Raw genomic sequence first — 18,013 nt, 5'->3', positions numbered from 1 at the left:
TTATGAAAGTGGTCTAAGTCATATATTTTTTCTTTCGAAATTACATTGAATTAATTTTGTTTGAAATAATATGGCGTGGAATAACTGATAAACTCATTTTTTTTTTTAATTTTGACTTAGACCACTTTCATAGTTATGGGCACATATGCCGATTTTATTAGCTGTCTTGTATAATATCGATAGCTGGAACCGGCGTGCAGAATTTCACTCCCGAAGCAGTAACTCAACGCCCTTTTTGCCAGTCCTCGTTCATCCCCCGGAAGCCGAGAACTAGGGGAAGGATGGTAACAGGAAGTTATTATTTGCCGTCTCGAGAATGGCAAAAATATGTCTAACGACCGGACGCAAATAACTCGAGGCCATGCAGCGCCCTCTTTCTCGCCCTCGGCGGAACTTCCAGATGGCGCAACGTTCTTCTAGAGTGGATCCAGGAGAACGGAACACGGAAATGGAGTTATTTGGTCAACGCTTAACCCACGTCGAAAATGTCACTTTTCGTCCCATCCCGAAGTTAAGTAACATTAGGCGTGGCCGGTCCCGGGATGGGTGACCGCCTGGAAACGCGCTAAATTAATCCTTAAGGTGAAGTGAAACACGTCGAGGAACTTGATCAACGTCGATAAAGAAGATTCTTCTAAATGCCCACGTTGCCGACATTCGTTTTTATATTGACAGCTGGGTCGAATTATATTGAGTATTGTACCAAATGGCATACTACACCTGTCGTTTTCGTATAATAAATATCAAGAAATCGAAGTAAAACTCCAGAAATCCTCTGGATTCAAGCTTTCTGGGGCCCTAATTGACTGCAGAGGGACCCCCTGCGCCATCTGTGATTTCCAGGTCAATTAAATTTTCACTCCGAGACCTCGTATTACCATCGTTTTAGCATAGAAGCGCATACAACACTTTTTTTGCCCTTATCCCGTTCAAATGCGAGTTTATCGATTACCAGAGTGTTCTAAATTCTCGTAAAATTGTCCTGACCCTTTCGATTCTCATATCGGAGTCTTTGATAATTGTATATCGATCGAAATATGAGAGCTCGACGCCATTTTGATTCTGGTCTGGGCTGAGTTAACAAATTTTGTTAAAAAATCCAAATTTTGAATCAGTGTCAGGACAATTCTTAGATGATCAGGAGTGATGTGTCAAAGTTTCGGACAGTTTGGTCTAATACCCTTAAAAAAAAGTGTTGTACTCGAATCGACTGATTTGAAGGGCGTTTCACTTCACCTTAAGGCGATACGAAAGTGGCGCCCAAGGAAAATAAATCGTTTCTAAGACTTTTCACCGAACTGGGTGCACGTAATTATTTGAAACTTGACCACGTGAATATAGAGGCCCTAAGAAAAGTCCATGGAAATCCAATTTTTATAAATATACAAGAAACTGTTTATAAAAAATAATTGCTAGATCGTGTATGCAAAGTGCAGATTTCTAATATGATGGCATTGACTGAAAATGTCCCTATTTCCGTTTAGGGGTTAAACCGTGTAACCACAATTACCATTATATTTCTAGATAGGATTCTGAAACATGAACAAGGGGTGTGGAAAAGATAAAAGGCCATAATGGGCGCTTATCGTTAAATAGCGCTGCAGCTAAATGGAGGCGTTTCCGGTTCGGCTGAATTTCCTATAAACGTAGACTTTACGAATCGACGCACGAAGCACGTATCGGGCCTCGCATCTGACCTTTTATCGTCGAAGACTGATTACGGATGCATGTACGTTGCAATTACCAGGTATTACTTTCCCGGAAGTCACGCGAGCGCGCATTATTTTGGCGGCTACGTCACGTTTGCGCGAACTCAATGGACGCTCTAACGAACCCTCGCTCGCTTCCGGGCTTACATAACGTAAAAGCACAGCCGGTGCGAACTGACGCTAATTCTGGCACAATGGCCTCTATATATAGGGCACGCGTATCTCTGGCAAGCCCCGCCGTGCGTGGCATCGCTATTGATACAGATTCGCGTATTATGGCGTCGCCGACTGCTCGCACCATTGATCAATGAAGGCCGCCGACGTGTCTCTGAAACGGGACACAGAAATTCGGAACGTAAAGTGATCAAAGTCACGTAGCTTTGCATAACTACACGGTGGTAAATGTACGCCGGTTGATTTATTGCCGATTTATTGCGTTACCGTCGACGTCGAACTTGAAATCTGTAATTATGGAAAGGGTGAACCGCCAGAGGAGAGCGGTGGCGCCATCCCTCGGGAAGTGGGCGAACTAATGACTCGTACAGTTCGACAATTCCCGGTGATAGAAAATCGAAGAAGGTAATCGCGAAACGTACCGTAAGTTACCGAGAATATCGAGAATTTATGAGAACGTTAATCGTGTTTCGAGATGCTCCCGACAGATGGCGAAAGGTGGGCATTAAAATCACCCCAGTGGTCGGATCTCTATCTCGAGCGTACTCTATGTGGCAGTGCTCGTAAACAATGGTATTGTTTGATTGTTGGTGACATGTATAGGTTACTAAGCGATGATATCGATATTTCGTGATTGTAATACCGATCAAATGCGTGATATCGCTCCAAACCTCTCGCTGATGAGAATATGCCGTCCTCCCAACCGCGTGTAATTAATGTGATCTTGGTTTCCGCGTTCTTCCTAACCTCAATATGTCAAATGTGTACGTTTTCCTTGTACTGCTCTGCTGCCTACTGAAAAATAGCAATGCTTCGAAATGCTACTCGGAGTTTTGCCAAAATCAAGTGAGTTGCTCGAGATAACATTTAAGTGGATAAGTCATTTTTATGGAAGATAAGTCTGCGATAGATTTAGGTAATCGGTTTGATCGGCAATTTTGATTTTTTCTACACTAGACCGTCATACATCCAGTTCCTGAAAAACAATGTTTGTTAACTCCGGTGCAGAGAGGAGAAGGTAGGAACGCATAGATTTCATTTCGTCGTTCCTTTTCTAATGAGATAAAATGTGTCTTTAGAATGTTCAAAGCTGACTTTCGAACATCTGGGTCATTACCCGCTGTACAAATCGGCAGCAGCAGAGTTTAGATTGAGTGCGTATATCAAATACTTTGATCAGCTCGGAGGTATGGCGACTGCGTTCAATCTCTCTGTCAGCAATATCGATTTTCAAAGTAAGCAGGAATTTGAATGCATTATTAATATAACAGTTGGGTCATAGGTACTGCTTTGAAACATTAACCATAATTTGTCGACAGAATTGATAACGAGATATCAAGATATCAATGCGGAGGGAACGTCGGTGTGTCGACATATACACCTTTATGGAAACGTTACTCATCAAAGGCCTTCGGAATTGTTCGTATCGTGTCCTTTCTCCGATGATTCATTCGAAGGAGCCTCTTATAGACTGGAGTATTTGGTGGTTGGGAAATGTTATGAGTTCAGTCGCAAATTGGTATTTAATGTACCAATACATAGGTTTGTAAGTAAGTGATTACATAAACTAAGCCCGTTTCTATGCAAGCCGGTACATTACCTGTATTCTTCTCTACGATCCCATTCATAAACTTTCAGATGAGATGGTGACAGACGTTCAATCGTATACCCCATTTATTTACATAGACATATCGAATACAGATGGGCTTTCATTATACGTACAGCGAGTACCTGAAAAGTTTAACGTTACCAGCTATAAAGCATGGTTAATAAAAAATGACACGGACAGTGTTACTACTGCAATCCTCACTCCCAAGGAAGCAGATTCTCATATTCTACATGAGTTTTCCGTGGATGAAGGCATTTATTATTTTAAGGTAGCAGCAATGCATTCCACGTGCAATGAATATGGTTGTAATAACGTTACGTCGCCGTTGATTTTTATAAGTGCGTAATTATTTTCATTACAGTCTCTTATCATTGTTCTTTAATCATTTCTCATGAAATTTCATTTCGTTTCGTTCCCCCACTGATTATCTTAGGTCGACCATCCCGTCGTCTGTTGATAATGATCATTAGTATTATTTGGATACCTCCTGTGATTTGTTACGCAATGTATCACGCATATAAATTATTCACTAAAAAAGGTACTTCTACATTTTTATTGAATTAAAGGTTGAAAGATAATATTTTAACCGATCATATTTACAACTCAGGAACGTTAAGAAGTAGAGGACGCAAAACGAATTGTTTGTTAGTATATTCACCGACGCATTTGGCCCACGTAAATGTAATGGCTGATCTATCGAGGTACTTAAAGGCTTGTGATATCGATGCAATGATCGACATATTAAACATTCCAAAAAGCCCCAATGAGGTAACATGTCATATCTCACCATGCGTTAGAAATGTTGAATAAATTTCATGACATGTTCCATTTTCTCCATTTTAGGATCCCGGTCTTTGGTGCAACTCAGCTTTTGAAAAAGCAGACGTGGTGATAGTAGCCACTTCTCCACCTCCAAGTAATTATGTTTCCCATCTGAAAAGAAAATTCATAAATAATCTGTCATTATCGCCAGCCCTTTCGAAGGCCTATCGTGCAGTCATTTTGGAATCTAATTTACAGGTGACGCTGCAGTGCCAGTAATTTATCGGAACATGGACAATCATGCCCTGAGATTAATCAAAGAAAATTATCCGCGACGAAACAAGAGGTATTACGCGATACAATTACCTTATTGTGAGACAGACGACATTCCCGAGGAAGCTCGATACTTCAAAAGATTCAACATACCGGAGGACCTTAATAAATTTGTAAGAACCGTTCACGGTGTTCACTATCCAAGTGTTGGATGCGTGTCGGCCAAAAGTTTGCACGAAAGCATAAAAACGGCCAAAGTCGAGATTTCCCGGCGAGAACCGCCCAAAATCCTAAGGACTGCTGAAGAGACTGGTACGTATTATCTTTTACATCTAAATATTTATATTTTACATACTTCGTAAATAATAATATGTCTGTTAACACGAACTGCACCGAACGTATCCATTTTAGAAAACCTTATACCCTCCGAAAAAGGACCAGCCTCTAACGGGGAGAAAATAAATGTCACCGTTGAAACCACCCAAGCTTCGGAAGGTGAACCGATACCAAGGCGATATGCGACAAATATCGACGAATTGAATTTATTGGGGGGAAATCGCGAAGGAGACGGCGAAAATCTTGTGTTCAGACCTCCGAGTAATTGTGAGTTTCGAATTGACAAGCTCGACTTATAAGATTCTATATATTAGAATTAGTTCATAAAGTTCGATGCGGTTTCCACTGTTATGTATAACATGCAAGTGCCAATAAACATTTAATTTATTATCCTGCCTTGTGTTCGCTTCTTCGTTAAAAAGTTCCCAATCGAAAGCCCCGATAAAATCATTCAAACGATACGCAGAGGAAGAATAAATCGTTACACCGTTTGTACATTCGCTTTGTTTAATCTAAACCGTTCCCTTACATCAAAGATGTTACGTCGTTTCTCACCCCCCTTCGTCCCTGTATTTTCGGTATTATCGTTCTCTTTAATTCGTTTGCGTTTGCATAATGGACTTGAGAATATAAGAAAACCTAGAAAAAGTAGCACCAGTGGAAATCATTTCCAACAACGACCGTAGTCGTTATGCGTCTCTTTTCTGAGCGTGTCTTCGATCTTAGGAAAAGTGTACGACCATCGAACTTGAGCTTCGCCGTGAAATTCTAACATACTTGAGCAAAAATTGACCGTTTAAGGCCCGAGTTCGCACCTCACTTTTAAAGTCGCCATTGAGCCTACAGTTTAACCTCTACGTCGAAAAGAAACGGTTTTCTCAAGTTGCATTGGCCGGTTAAAACGAGGAGAATTCGGTGCACAATGTGAAGCACATTTATATCAAGCGAGTGTTCCACCTCGAGACGGCATAATGTCTTTTCTTCCCCATTTTTTCATAACCCTATTACAGAGCGTAACGAGATATTAAAGGTGTGCTTATTTGTAGATTATAATCGAAAGCATGCTCCGACAATGCCTGCGTTTCTCACCGTTTAAAATGTTTCATGTGAGATAGTCTGTGAAGTTGCAAATTAATCGGTTTGCTAATACTTTTAACCGTACTTAGCAGTATGCCATTGAGGAAAAATGCCACGACGGCTTTCCAAGGTGAATGCAATTCTTCGTCGATGCACAGGGATGCATGATATAAAAAAATATTTTATCTCACCGTGCATCTATGGACGAAAAATCGAATTGTTCGTTGAACATGACAGTACGTCTGTGACGAAATACATACCTTAGAAGAAGTATTCGATATTACTATTTAATTACACTTATTGTAAAAGGAAGGATACCACAAAGCAGGACTGCCTCGAACCTACAGAAATTTATGCAGCGATTGTAATTTTTTTGTTTTCCCTTATTTTTTGTACTAGATTTCCATGCTTTGCTTAAATCTCCTTCGCACGAGCACGTTCCTAAGCACAGACGAAAGAAAAATATTTTAGCACTTTCTGTCGACGATTACCACCGTTAAAACAATCCCACTTTGCGGTATGTGAAATTCCGCAGGCAAATAATTAACCACGGTAATACATGTTGCGTATAGTTGTGTATAAAATATTCCCATAAGACTGTCAATTCACTTTGCTGAAAAAGAAATTGCTACGTAATCATACCTCTAACACTGTTTCATCGTTATTGTTCTTTAATGTAACTTGTCTTTGGTGGTGTTCATCGAAATTATTTCCTGCGTAATTTCACTTGCATTATAATGTATTGTGGTCACGTCAGCGCATTATTTTGAGGTAGTACGAGCGTTCGTGACCTTATTAAGTGATTACAAAAGAGAGATTTTCGCACGAGCATAATAATTCCTCACTACGAAGCGTAGTGTCGATTACAGCTAGTAAACTTATCGTGCCAAGAGTTTGAATCATCATATCGAGAGCATCGGTGAGAAAATCAGTCACAAGCTACAATGGGAGAGTTATTAAATATAAGACGTACTTCCCTAATTTTGAGGACCTCTTATCTATACATAGTATATGCCAAATAAATAAACGCCCAATTTTGACGAGGGCGAGTCATATAGACGTGACAGAATTCCTGGTTCTTAGCAAAAATAAATATCATGTAAAACATCGTCACTCTATGTTTTGACAACTCCTGCTTCATATACTTATCGTACTCTACAATCCGTGAACATTATGTGTCAATTCGGCTTACGCACATAGATCGGAGGCAAACTACGCGTTGCGTAATTAATGTCTACCACTCGATCAAACTACAGGGATTGAAACCGAAACGTTGGACCAGCCAAAAGTAACGCAACTCTTCTAATTGGCATCTATTCTCCGACTAATAATTTATACTCATTAAGGACTACAACAATTCAACAAATAAATTAGATTAACTTGCCCAACGGGCTAAACAAAAAGGGGACAGCGTATCGAGCCATATCTTAGCCTCGAGATTCTACGTCTGAGCAATTCCTTCACTTGAAAATACCTATTAAAACCATCAAACATTTATATGGAACTTGAGAGAAAACGTCGAGTACTCTATTATCTTTGGAAATACCTTACTTACAACAAAACACGCACCTAGGTGTTGGTGACTCGGAAGGAAATGCAATTGTGACCTCACGACTCGTCACGGGATTACAATTATATTACTCGTGTATATAATATATTCATATAGATCTGGTTCTCTCGTGAAACACTGCATGTATACGCGCAAAAACGTGTACGAAAGAAAGGACGCACTTTTTTTCCACATGTACTCACACTTTGAAAAATCATTGTCGCAGACTTACTCTAGTACTTTGGCAAAGGACTCGTTGGCATTAACACCCATGTAACTTATCTTCACTTTTAGGTATTACACTGCGCGCATTTCCGGATAACCTCCTCGAGGGTCCGTCAACGTGCCAATTGATTTCCCTTAAAATTAATAAAGACTATTACGGACGTTATAATCTCTCTTTTGGCGCGGTACAATCTTAAAATTACGCCGCTCCAGATGCACCCTCGTCGCCGTCGACCACTACGAAGGTCTCTTCAGGGTTTCCCCTGGAAATCTGCCTCGCTGGACCACCATAACCTCTTCGTAAACTCCCTTCGAGATTATCAGAGGTTATGTTCGCGCACGAGTGCTTGTACCGCAATTAAATCATAAGTAGTTCGCTCGCTAGACGACCCGCGAGCCTATGAAAAAAAATAAAAAATTTGAAAGACATCTAAAAACCGGGATAATCCAGCTTTTCGACGAATTCCAGGTACACTGCTCGGTTCAGTGATCGACACATCTCAAGGAGGCTTCGATGGAGCGGCTTAGAACATCCCTGGTACCGAATTTTCTCACGAGACCTGCACCTCTCCGCAAAGGCGAGGCTCGAGAACCCTGTCACGGTAAAAATACTCAAGCTACGCCTTAAGTGCAGCTTTCGCAGTCCCCACAGAGCGTGGGCATGGACGGGCACTAGGTGGGATTGGAGTTCTCATAGGCCTTCTCGTAATCACGTCGCCTTATTACCGCGAAATGCGTCATCTGGAAGCTGTTCGTCTTCTTGCAGCCACGCTCCAAGGTGCCCGTCATGCTGTAGCCCATGTTGAAGTCGCTCGACGAGACGTTGGACGTCAGGTATAACTGTTGACCAACGAATCGAGGTAAAGGACCGATCGGTACATGCTGTTTTATCAGGTTTAGTCTTAGTATTAATTGTATTCATTTAATTAATTTAATTTTCGATATGTGTTTCTCATATAGACACCTTGAAATCTGGATCCGTTGTCATTCTTTTGAAGGAACCTATAATGTAGAGTGTGCCAGTACCCGTGTCCACCATTTTGGCCTGGGTGCTGTACCTGCGATTCAAAGCAGATTTATACAGTCGCTTAAATACCCTGTAAGTAAAGTCTAATAATCCAAAATGAAAGTTCTTCGTTAGGATAGCGACTCGATGAATTCTAGTCGAAACGTACCTTCTGGTTCCGGCGACCTCGACAACTTTACACCGATTCCTGCTCCACCAAAATGGCGTCAGGGTCCAATAGGAACTACTTGCACTTCTTGCCCAGCCTTCTTCGGGGAAAAGGAGAACCTACGACATCGACAATTGACATTGGACAAGGTACAGATTCCATTTAAATAAACCATAAGAATAAGGGCGCGTTGTAATTAATTTCCTTGTTGCATTGTTAAAATCTGCCGAGAAATTATATTCAGCTCGCTCTTTTCTGGGATTTGTTCCCCTGTTATGAATCTCTCTATGTATATATGTGTCATTTATATACATGAAGTCATTGCAGAGAGAACGAGGGAGAGCCCGAGGGAAGAAAATATCAATTTCGCCAGCCCTAGCCGACACGTTTTCCACCCCTCGGCCGTTAGGTAAGCCTCGCAGCGCCATAAGTGGCGAAAAGGAGATCACTCCTCGACCCTGGAGGAGTTAATATCAGGGTTCTGCCCTCTTTTCACTTATTTCGAGGAGACCACCAGGCGCAACAGGTCGGTCGAGGCTAGTATCACGGAGAGAGATAAGAAATTGCCGAAGGAGTCCGCGCAAAAATACGTGAAAAGAGGGTAACAACTTGGTCACGTATTTTCTCATAGCCTCTCTTTTTCAGGTTTAGAAGGGGAACCCCGGAATTCGAGAAGCCACGACGTACGAATGTAGGACCGATCAATCATCCGTGTTCTTCCTCGACGAAAGCTGACTACACATGCAGCGATAAATCGTACCGATAAATCGCACCGATAAATCGTACCGATAAATCGCACCGATAAATCGCACCGATAAATCGCACCGATAAATCGTACCGATTAGTATCTCAGTTGCGTAGATATTTAATTCCCGACAGAGATCCGAGTAAAATTTCCCATTCGTCATTGTCCAGAGGTTTAAAACATAATACAACTGCGCAGTTTGTGCAGATAAATTGGACGAAGAGATAAATCGGGTTTGCGGAGACTTATCGCTACGCTTTGTCGTGATTTGTGTAGCCACCTTAGTGCCCACCAAACACAGTTACACAACAGCCGCATAAATTCTACCATATATCTTTCTAAGATACGCGTTACATATTCCTAACTTTTATATATTATTTCCTGTCAAGTCTGACACCGTTGTGAAACGAATAATGTAACGCGCACATACCGTGTGCGCTTTCTTTGGCATTACGATACCAAAGTATCGGCGTGGAACGGCGGTAATTCCATATTGTGCCTATGTAGGGAATTACTTTTGACGTATCATGTTAATTCGGCGTTATGTGGCTGAAACAATGTGCTTGGTGGGTGCGAATCTAATTGCAGCGGAAGGGACTAACTGCAGCAAGGACTTGTCTCCAGTGCACACGTACTGACGGTGACGGACGATTGCACTCACTGTCGGGCGCGTATCCACTAGAGACGTTTATTCTCCTTCATTGACCGGATGTTTCGGGCCTCGGTATGTCTTGAGGACATTTCTCAGGAGATGCCTTCGACTTCGCCGCCTGCTTTGGCCTCTTACTGCAACAAGTGAAACATGAATATTTATTCGTTTGACGTTCCAGTCGTACGGATCGCGACTCTCATCCTTGCTACAGTTAGTCCGTCGGATTCGCGACAACGCTACCACAGTCCAGGGAAACAATGAAAAGCCGATCCAGAAATTGGATCTCACTCGGGACCAATTATCGCCGGTCGCCGATAACCGCCAAATGGCGTAATTCCCCTGGATTCCACATTGATAAATGGTCATCGCCACAAATAACGCCTTCGGTGGGCAAACCCTCGCCAAATGCATATATCTTCCCTCGACTAGTCGCGAAAACAGCTCGAGTCTCTTTACCTCCCTGAAAAGTTGAAAGGGCCGAAAACAATGGAATTTCCGTACCGCTAGAGATAATCAAATTCAATGTCTCTGTAATACGTTACGGTGCATTTTCTATCGTGTTAGGTTACACGAGTGCATTCATTTGAAAATGTAATTTCCCTGATAATTATCTATCCGGGAGAATGTACAGTTTTTTGTAATTTATTCCCTCTTTTTAGGTGTTCTCGGAATTGCCGGATTTTCCTGCTGCTGGGAGAAAAGTCAAATTCCATATTTTTGCCAGATGTCGCGGGGCATTTTGTTTCATGTAAAGAGTGAGTACACACATGAGAGAATTTAATCTCGCACGACAATTATGTATCCGTGAAAATGTACAAGCTTGGTGATTTATTTCTTTTTACGCGTTCTCGGAAACGGCGGATTTTCTGTATTTCATTTTCTCTTTTCATGCGTCCTCGAACTCCACGATGGAGTTAAATCCAGGATCTCTTGTTTCGCAGGATTCCAGGCCGCGTCGCATTGTTCGCCCGTAATTCCCGCCGCTTATACACCGGGAATACTAGGATCTGCATCGAAGACTGGAAACTACTTATACATTATTACCACCATTGGAAAGCAAAGCTCGGATGGTGGGGACGCTCAGAGTCGGTTGCCATGGCGATGCTGGACCAGGGCGAAATCCTCGCTCCTCTTTTTCGCATCGCTCCCTCTTTCTCTCCCCTTCGGTCATGTCGATTGCTCCCTCTCTTTCTTCCTCCGCCCTCCGGCTACCCGCGGATTCGACTGAGTTGCTCGAAAGAAAAAGAGAAACGAAGAGAAAAAAAAAAGAAATAGATCCCGCGCCTCCGAATTTCTACACAGCCCTACAGAGGGCGGCGAGAAATGAGAGAGGTTAGGTTAGGACCGAGCAGAGAAAAAAATTTCATTGAACGAGAGAAATGTATATATATATATTTTTTTTTAATACCACCAAGAAATGATTCGAATCAAACTGGAATAAATTGAATGCAACGTTTCTTCGGAATTGTGACAATTTATTTGAGCTTATTAGAGTGAAATTCTTTGAACTAACGAAATGTTTCTTTGGTTCTAATGAATTCTTTTTTTTTTCAATGCCGAACGTAGGATATGTGAAATCTACGAACTTGAATATTCCCTTGATATTCTCGCGAAGGCAGGGGATAAAACGAGGATTGAACAGAGGGACTATTTTGGTTCTCCCCCTTTTGTTTTATCGTGTTAAATAGCGCGTCGTCATACTGCACCGCGCGGCCATTTTGCGTGAAACAGGGAGAACGAGAAAATAGCCCCCTGTTTCTCCTCTCTCGTATTTTCTAGCCCCACGGTCAGATTAACGTGCGTGGCATACATATGTCTATCTACGTGTCGGGTGATTAGCGTCAAGTGTTCACCCTTAATTTCCATTAATCGTTCCGGCATTTCCCCCGCCGGGTAATTCCTCCCTTAAGTCGCGGACAAAATGGCGGCCGTCCCCGCGTTTACGCGTGGCAGATTCTTTCGGCGGTCCCGCAATTAATCACCGGCCTCTGCGACGTTCTACCCGGGAACGTCATCGTACACCTATGCTTCCTTTTTCCCCTCGGTCATTTCGCGAGTGTAATTAGTTTTTAACAAGCGCGCTGCCTGCTCTCGTCGCGTCGCCCTCGCGATTGGCTCCGACCGTTCGATCGCCATTTTGTTTCTCCTGAAAAAAGTCCACCGGAAGGGAACGAAGACTGCAGACGTTCCTCGCGTTTCCTCACCCGATTGAATTCCTCGGGCTCGTTTAATCGCCCCGTAATTATCTTATAATGAAATTCCATTTCGTCCCGATTAACAGGCTCGGACGGGAGTTCCCAGGTAATGTTCTTGCAACGTCGGGGGGAATTTAATAACCCGGCCTGTGAGCGTCGAATTACATTCCAGGCAGTGCATCAAATTGGCGCGGCGTGTCAAGTGCCACGTTTGCTCGCGTCCCGGTCCCGTCGTTTTAGGGAAATCGCCCCCCATGAACGTAGAATGTATGTGGACTTCGCGCGCCGATCCGACCACGGAGGTTATACAGCCGAAAGAGAGAACGGTCGATTTCTCGTATTTTCTCGCTTATTCTCGGGATTTATGCCAATCGGTTGCATGCCTATATGGCCGCAGTCTAATTCTCTTTTCTTCTTGCTGCCTTCGAAAGAATGCGAAGGGAATGTTCGAATTTACACGGTCCGCGTATCCTACCTTCATGGCGTCAGCTGTCCGCCATATTGGAATCCGCGGAATTGGAGTCGGCCCTCTGGAGTTTAAAAATTCCCGGCGTTCTATTGAATATTTTTATCGAGAATGTAATTATCCGAAATTATGTGGAATGACCATAGATTTCCATGTGATTTTTGCGAGATGCTAATTGTGTTTTCTTTTTGCTCCCTTCAAAAGAATGCGAAGAGAATGCTTGAATTTGCGGGGCCCGTGTATCCTACCGTCATGGCGTCAGCTGTCCGCCATATTGGAATCGGCCCTCTGGAGTTTAAAAATTCCCGGCGTTCTATTGAATATTTTTATCGAGAATGTAATTATCCAGAATTATGTGGAATGACCATAGATTTCCACGTGAGTTTTGCGAGATTCGGGAATCAGAAAAATTCCGGGCTGGAATTCAAGAATCCAGTCAACCGTATGTCGGTATAAATTAATGGAAACGAAGGTGTTATTTTCTGTTAGAAATTCATTTCTCTTTAACTCGAGGCATAAATGTATAAATTCTCGATAAAATCGGTCGGTCATTTTCCGGTGTTTTCACGTCCTTGATGTAATATACCACGTTTAGAACCACTCCGAGGTCGGTACACGGAATACCTCCTTGAGTTTCTTTCTAGTCTGTTTCCCGTCATGGCGTCACACCGACGAGCGAGTTTAACGGCGCAACTTTGGTGCAGGCCATTTCCTCGAACTTCCCTCGAAGCGTTCCATGCAAATACCGCCTCGACATCGATTGAAAACACCCCCACTGAATTCGGGGAAGCGAGGCCGAGTCGCATTCTTATGCTCTCGCCCGGAATCCCTTATCGGGATCGATTCGCAAAAGATACCCCGCTGGGTAATGCCAGTCATCCCTTGGACGAAATTAAATTCATTGGATGTGCAGTATCCGCTTATGTGTACAGAGCGGCGAACGAATAATCTCATACGTGGCTAAATATCCAAAGCATATTTCTCATCCCCCAGAAAAGTGGATCCTTGTCGTATAGATACCTGGTAGCGTCTCTCTTGGTTCAAGATCCTCGCGCAAACGTATTTGGCTTGAAACTCCATTTCTGACTACAGAGCGATGAACGAACAATCGCACCTATGGCCTAAATATCTAAAGCATATTTTTTTTATCCGGAAAATTGACGTAAAGATACTTGGTAGCATCGGCTCAAGACTCTTGCGCAAATATAATTACGATAAAAATATTATCACAATATATTACGGGGCGATGAAGGAATAATCTCATCTGTAATAAAGTACCTAAAACATATATCTAATTCTCGGTATAATTGACGTATAGAAACTCGGGAGCATCTTTAGCTCAGGTTCCACCTCTCTCTGCCAACATTTCTCGTGCAAACGTATTTGTCTCGAAACTCTGCCGAGTTCCTTGATATACGGGAACTATTCAAATAGGCGTCAAGGGGAGGGGAATTACGTGTCACATGACTCTGACCAACGAGGAGACTAGTAATCTATCAAGTGGGCACGAGGGGTAGAATTTCCTCCCTTAAACCTCCCCCATGGATGATCCGAGGTTGTGCAAATAAAGGTAGCCGCTCTAGATCATTAATCCGATCTCCATCTTCCCTCCGCGAGCGATTGCCGTCCTTTTCGTCGACGACCTCCCTCGTCCCTTATCAAGGAGGAGCTTCGAAACTCGACAAGGCGGGCGCAAGATAAATAAAAAGAACTCCTCAAAGAGCGCCCTCGTGCGTAACGAGGGTGAGTGCCTCTTTATCAAGGTTTTACCTCGGACGTGGGATATATACGCAACAATATCCTAGATAAAAAGCAAAGGCAGCGAGAAGGGAATAGGGAACTGTCGAATAACCGGCATATTTCGCTGCGCAAATAATTCACGTAAAAAGGAAAAAATTTATTAGAGAGAAAAAAAAAAAGAAAAAGTTGCATCGTTTTCCTTCTTCCATTTCCGCTGCCTTTATGGTGAGATCGGACGTGGGATATATACGCAACAATATCCTTGATAAAAAGTAAAGGCAGCATTCGCTGCGCAAATAATTCACGTAAAAAGGAAAAAATTAATTAGAGAGAAAAAAAGAAGAAAAAGTCGTATCGTTTCCTTTCTTCCATTTCCGCTGCCTTTATGGTGAGACGGACATGGGATATATACGCAACAATATCCTTGATAAAAAGTAAAGGCAGCATTCGCTGCGCAAATAATTCACGTAAAATGGGAAAAATTGATTAGAGAGAAAAAAAAAAGAAAAAGTCGCATCGTTTCCCTTCTTCCATTTCTGCTGCCTTTATGGCGAGATCGGGTGCGAGAGTGCCAGGGGTTTCACTCTATTCGGAATTCTCGATCCTCGCTCGGCCTCTCCCATTGGAGGGTGCGAGGGGAAACACGGCACGCTGATTGGCATTTCCATTGGAGCTTCCGACCGCTCCAGGGGAAACACCAACCACGGCGCTCTATTTCACTCCGGTGGACCGCAGCGCGGCGAAACCGGGTCTAAGCAATCACTCGTTTCGACGGGCATCGCAATTCCTACAATACATGTATGTATATCCTCCCGGAGTGCGATACATCACGTAGCCATTTCCCGTGCCAATTTCGAGTTGAAGCCCCGCAGTCGTTGCACCCCTCCGACACAGGGGAACGTAAAACCCAATTTCCATATAAAAAAGAAACGCCCTTCAAACGTCGAAATAACGGTCGGACTTCGAGCACCACTTTACAAGATGGCGGCGGGGGTATTCGGTGAAACGACTGCAGGTTTCACTTCTCATTAAAACCATTGAATTGGCCGATCAAATTCTAGAAAATTCTCACTTCCAAATCGATGCATAATTAATATTACCAGAATTACTAAAGAATGAAAAATAGCAAAACGGGACATTAATTAATTATGCAACGTAAGAATAACATGCTAACGGTTATTCTTAAGGCCTTCACCGGTAACAACTGTAAGTTAAACAAGCGACACGATAAGTGTTACGGTGAAACACCGAAATCTGGAGAATGTCGACTTTCCCCGGTGAATGTCAACATTCACATAGTCGCTTCGTGTATGTCCGAAATATTTCCTAAATACCCTTATTTCTGACTTACACCGGTAAATGTTGACATTCACCGGTGTGTGATTGTCGACACACACTGGAGAGGGTCCGAATGTACAACAATGTAATGAAATATTCGATCTTTCACCGACGTATTTGGTATATATATATATATTATATATACATTATATATATGATGATATATATATATCATCATATATATAATGTATATATTATATATATATATAAAACGCCCGTAAACCTAGTGTCAAAAGTTTCGTAGGAGGTAACCTTACCTTGTTCGTATATCCGTTGTATCTAAGCAATTTCTTGCAGCACTTGCCGCGGTTCTCGTAGTAGAACATTTGAACCATCTCCGCGCGGTCGGTCGCGGCGCTGACGGAGAAGGGGGCGCCGTAGCTGCAGTTTGAATTCCCCGTCGCCGCCGGGGACTCCCGGCGCCCTAGGGGAACGCAGGGGCACCACCCCGACACCATCCCACCGGTCTCTCCGGTCTAACTCGAGTTTGGCGCTACTTTCTTCATCTTGCTCCCCTCTTTATCCTATATAATGAACGCCTCCTCGAAATCTCTTAACCTAAGGTCGTTAACGACTAATGCGATTGGCGATCACTCGGGGGTAAGGTATCTTTGGCAGGATCTTGATTTCGTGGTAACGTTGGCAGTTTCTCGTAATTGGTGAGTTCCTCTTCTTTGATTTCCGGATTTAAGGTAGACCTCGGTTCCGAAGTGGCCCTTTCGACGGGGACCTGAAACGGAGGGAATTCATTCCTCACCCTCTCGAGAAGATAATTCACGTCGGAATGACGATCGAGCGTTAAAATAAAAAATGCAATTTCGATTCTGCCGGCGGATTTCGAGGAGAGAACGAGAGTCGTGCGACGTCCGCGAGTATATCCCTCCGCGCGGTTGGACGGGGATCCGTATCTAAGCGTTACGAGGTATTCTTAAGTGGGATAACCTCAAAGCGAAGGTTACCCTCGGGAGATTGGATTCCCGGAGCGCGCATCGCGGCGCTAGGTGGCGGATTAACGCAGCCCTATAAATCTGGAGCGTAAATCCTTATCATCCCCCGCGATTTCTTAAGCGCGCGAGTGGCGGGTAATGGGTTAACGGAGCCTCCGGCGCGACCCTCGACGGGCGGCCGAGGTTGCCCGAAGTCGGCCGAAGTCTCCCGAGCGGCCTCCCTCCCGCCGAGCGCCTGCTCGCTCTCTCGCGCCTACTCGGGTACCCCTCTATCCCTCTCACTCTCGTCCCCCGGCGCGGCGGAGGTCACTTTTCAAGAACGCAGAGAGGGTCCACTCACCGCGGCCACCGGGAAACGAACGACCCCGCCGACGACCCTGCAGCGGGACGCGGGGACGGTGGCTGCGCGGGTCCCGCTACGGCGCGGCGACGAGCATCGACGTGCGGCCCGGTCGACGGCGCGGGGGCGTACTGACCGAACCGAGCCGCGTCGAACGGCCCCGAACTGCTCGAGCTCGACGACTGCCAGTGGTGCGCGCCCTCCCGCGCTCCGAGCCCGCCCGAAGCATCCCGAGTACTGCCGAGGCGGCCGACTCGCCGCCCCTGATACCCTGCGTAGAGGGATGCGCAGAGGGAGGCGCGCACTAGCCCACTCGGACACCCTTCTATCCGCTTCCATTCCGCAATGGGATCGGTCGAGTTTCGGATCTGCTCGAATTCCCCGATTTATCTGCATGCACCCTGGTGGACATGAATGCCTTCTTTACGATGTTAATATACGATTTTAATCGCGCGTATGACTTAAACATAATTTATCAACCTGTCTGTGCAAAATCGAGGCTAGTGATTAGTCTGAATAAAAGTGGATTTTCTACTTCCGTCTGACTAGTTTTTTTTTCTATCTGTGTCTGACTGGAAAGTCGATTTATCTACTAGGGAAGAAGACTACTTTAGTCTGACCATTTCTAGGCTGATTCATTTTCGCCCGACCAAATCAGGTCCGTCTACTTCTCTCCTCGTTTCGGCATTTTTAATCGTCTA

The 18,013-nt window shown here is 44.0% G+C and overlaps 2 protein-coding genes across 7 annotated transcripts; one reads left to right on the top strand and one right to left on the bottom strand.

Moving 5' to 3' along the window:
• Positions 1-2,333: 2,333 nt before the first annotated feature.
• LOC105698504 lies at positions 2,334-5,253 on the top strand. 2 transcript variants are annotated; one of them, XM_012422806.2, is made up of 10 exons: positions 2,335-2,729; positions 2,841-2,901; positions 2,963-3,118; positions 3,203-3,433; positions 3,522-3,830; positions 3,926-4,030; positions 4,100-4,260; positions 4,336-4,408; positions 4,513-4,839; positions 4,939-5,253. In XM_012422806.2, the coding sequence occupies exons 1-10, from the start codon at positions 2,637-2,639 to the stop codon at positions 5,160-5,162; spliced, it is 1,740 nt and encodes a 579-aa protein (XP_012278229.1). In that variant the 5' UTR covers positions 2,335-2,636; the 3' UTR covers positions 5,163-5,253. The 2 variants fall into 2 exon arrangements, with proteins under 2 accessions (XP_012278230.1, XP_012278229.1); XM_012422807.2 differs by lacking the exon at positions 3,926-4,030 and having other exon boundaries at positions 2,334-2,729.
• Positions 3,837-17,946, bottom strand: LOC105698506. Of its 5 annotated transcripts, none has more exons than XR_001103928.1 (7): positions 17,313-17,946; positions 16,283-16,755; positions 8,890-9,008; positions 8,679-8,772; positions 7,496-8,554; positions 4,280-4,425; positions 3,837-3,942 (listed from the first exon to the last, which is right to left on the bottom strand). XR_001103928.1 is itself a non-coding variant. In XM_012422811.1 (5 exons), exons 2-5 carry the CDS (start codon positions 16,481-16,483, stop codon positions 8,387-8,389), a joined length of 582 nt encoding a protein of 193 aa, XP_012278234.1. In that variant the 5' UTR covers positions 16,484-16,755; positions 17,313-17,946; the 3' UTR covers positions 5,353-8,386. The 5 variants fall into 5 exon arrangements, 1 of the variants encoding a protein (XP_012278234.1); XR_001103929.1 differs by having other exon boundaries at positions 7,722-8,554; XR_001103926.1 differs by lacking the exons at positions 3,837-3,942; positions 4,280-4,425 and adding an exon at positions 5,353-6,138 and having other exon boundaries at positions 6,201-8,554.
• Positions 17,947-18,013: the final 67 nt, after the last annotated feature.

This window comes from Orussus abietinus, unplaced genomic scaffold, assembly GCF_000612105.2.
Source record: "Orussus abietinus isolate OABI.00-Male unplaced genomic scaffold, Oabi_2.0 scaffold226, whole genome shotgun sequence".
NCBI classification, from domain to species: Eukaryota; Metazoa; Arthropoda; class Insecta; order Hymenoptera; family Orussidae; genus Orussus; species Orussus abietinus.
This window is presented reverse-complemented; position numbering and strand designations above follow the sequence as displayed.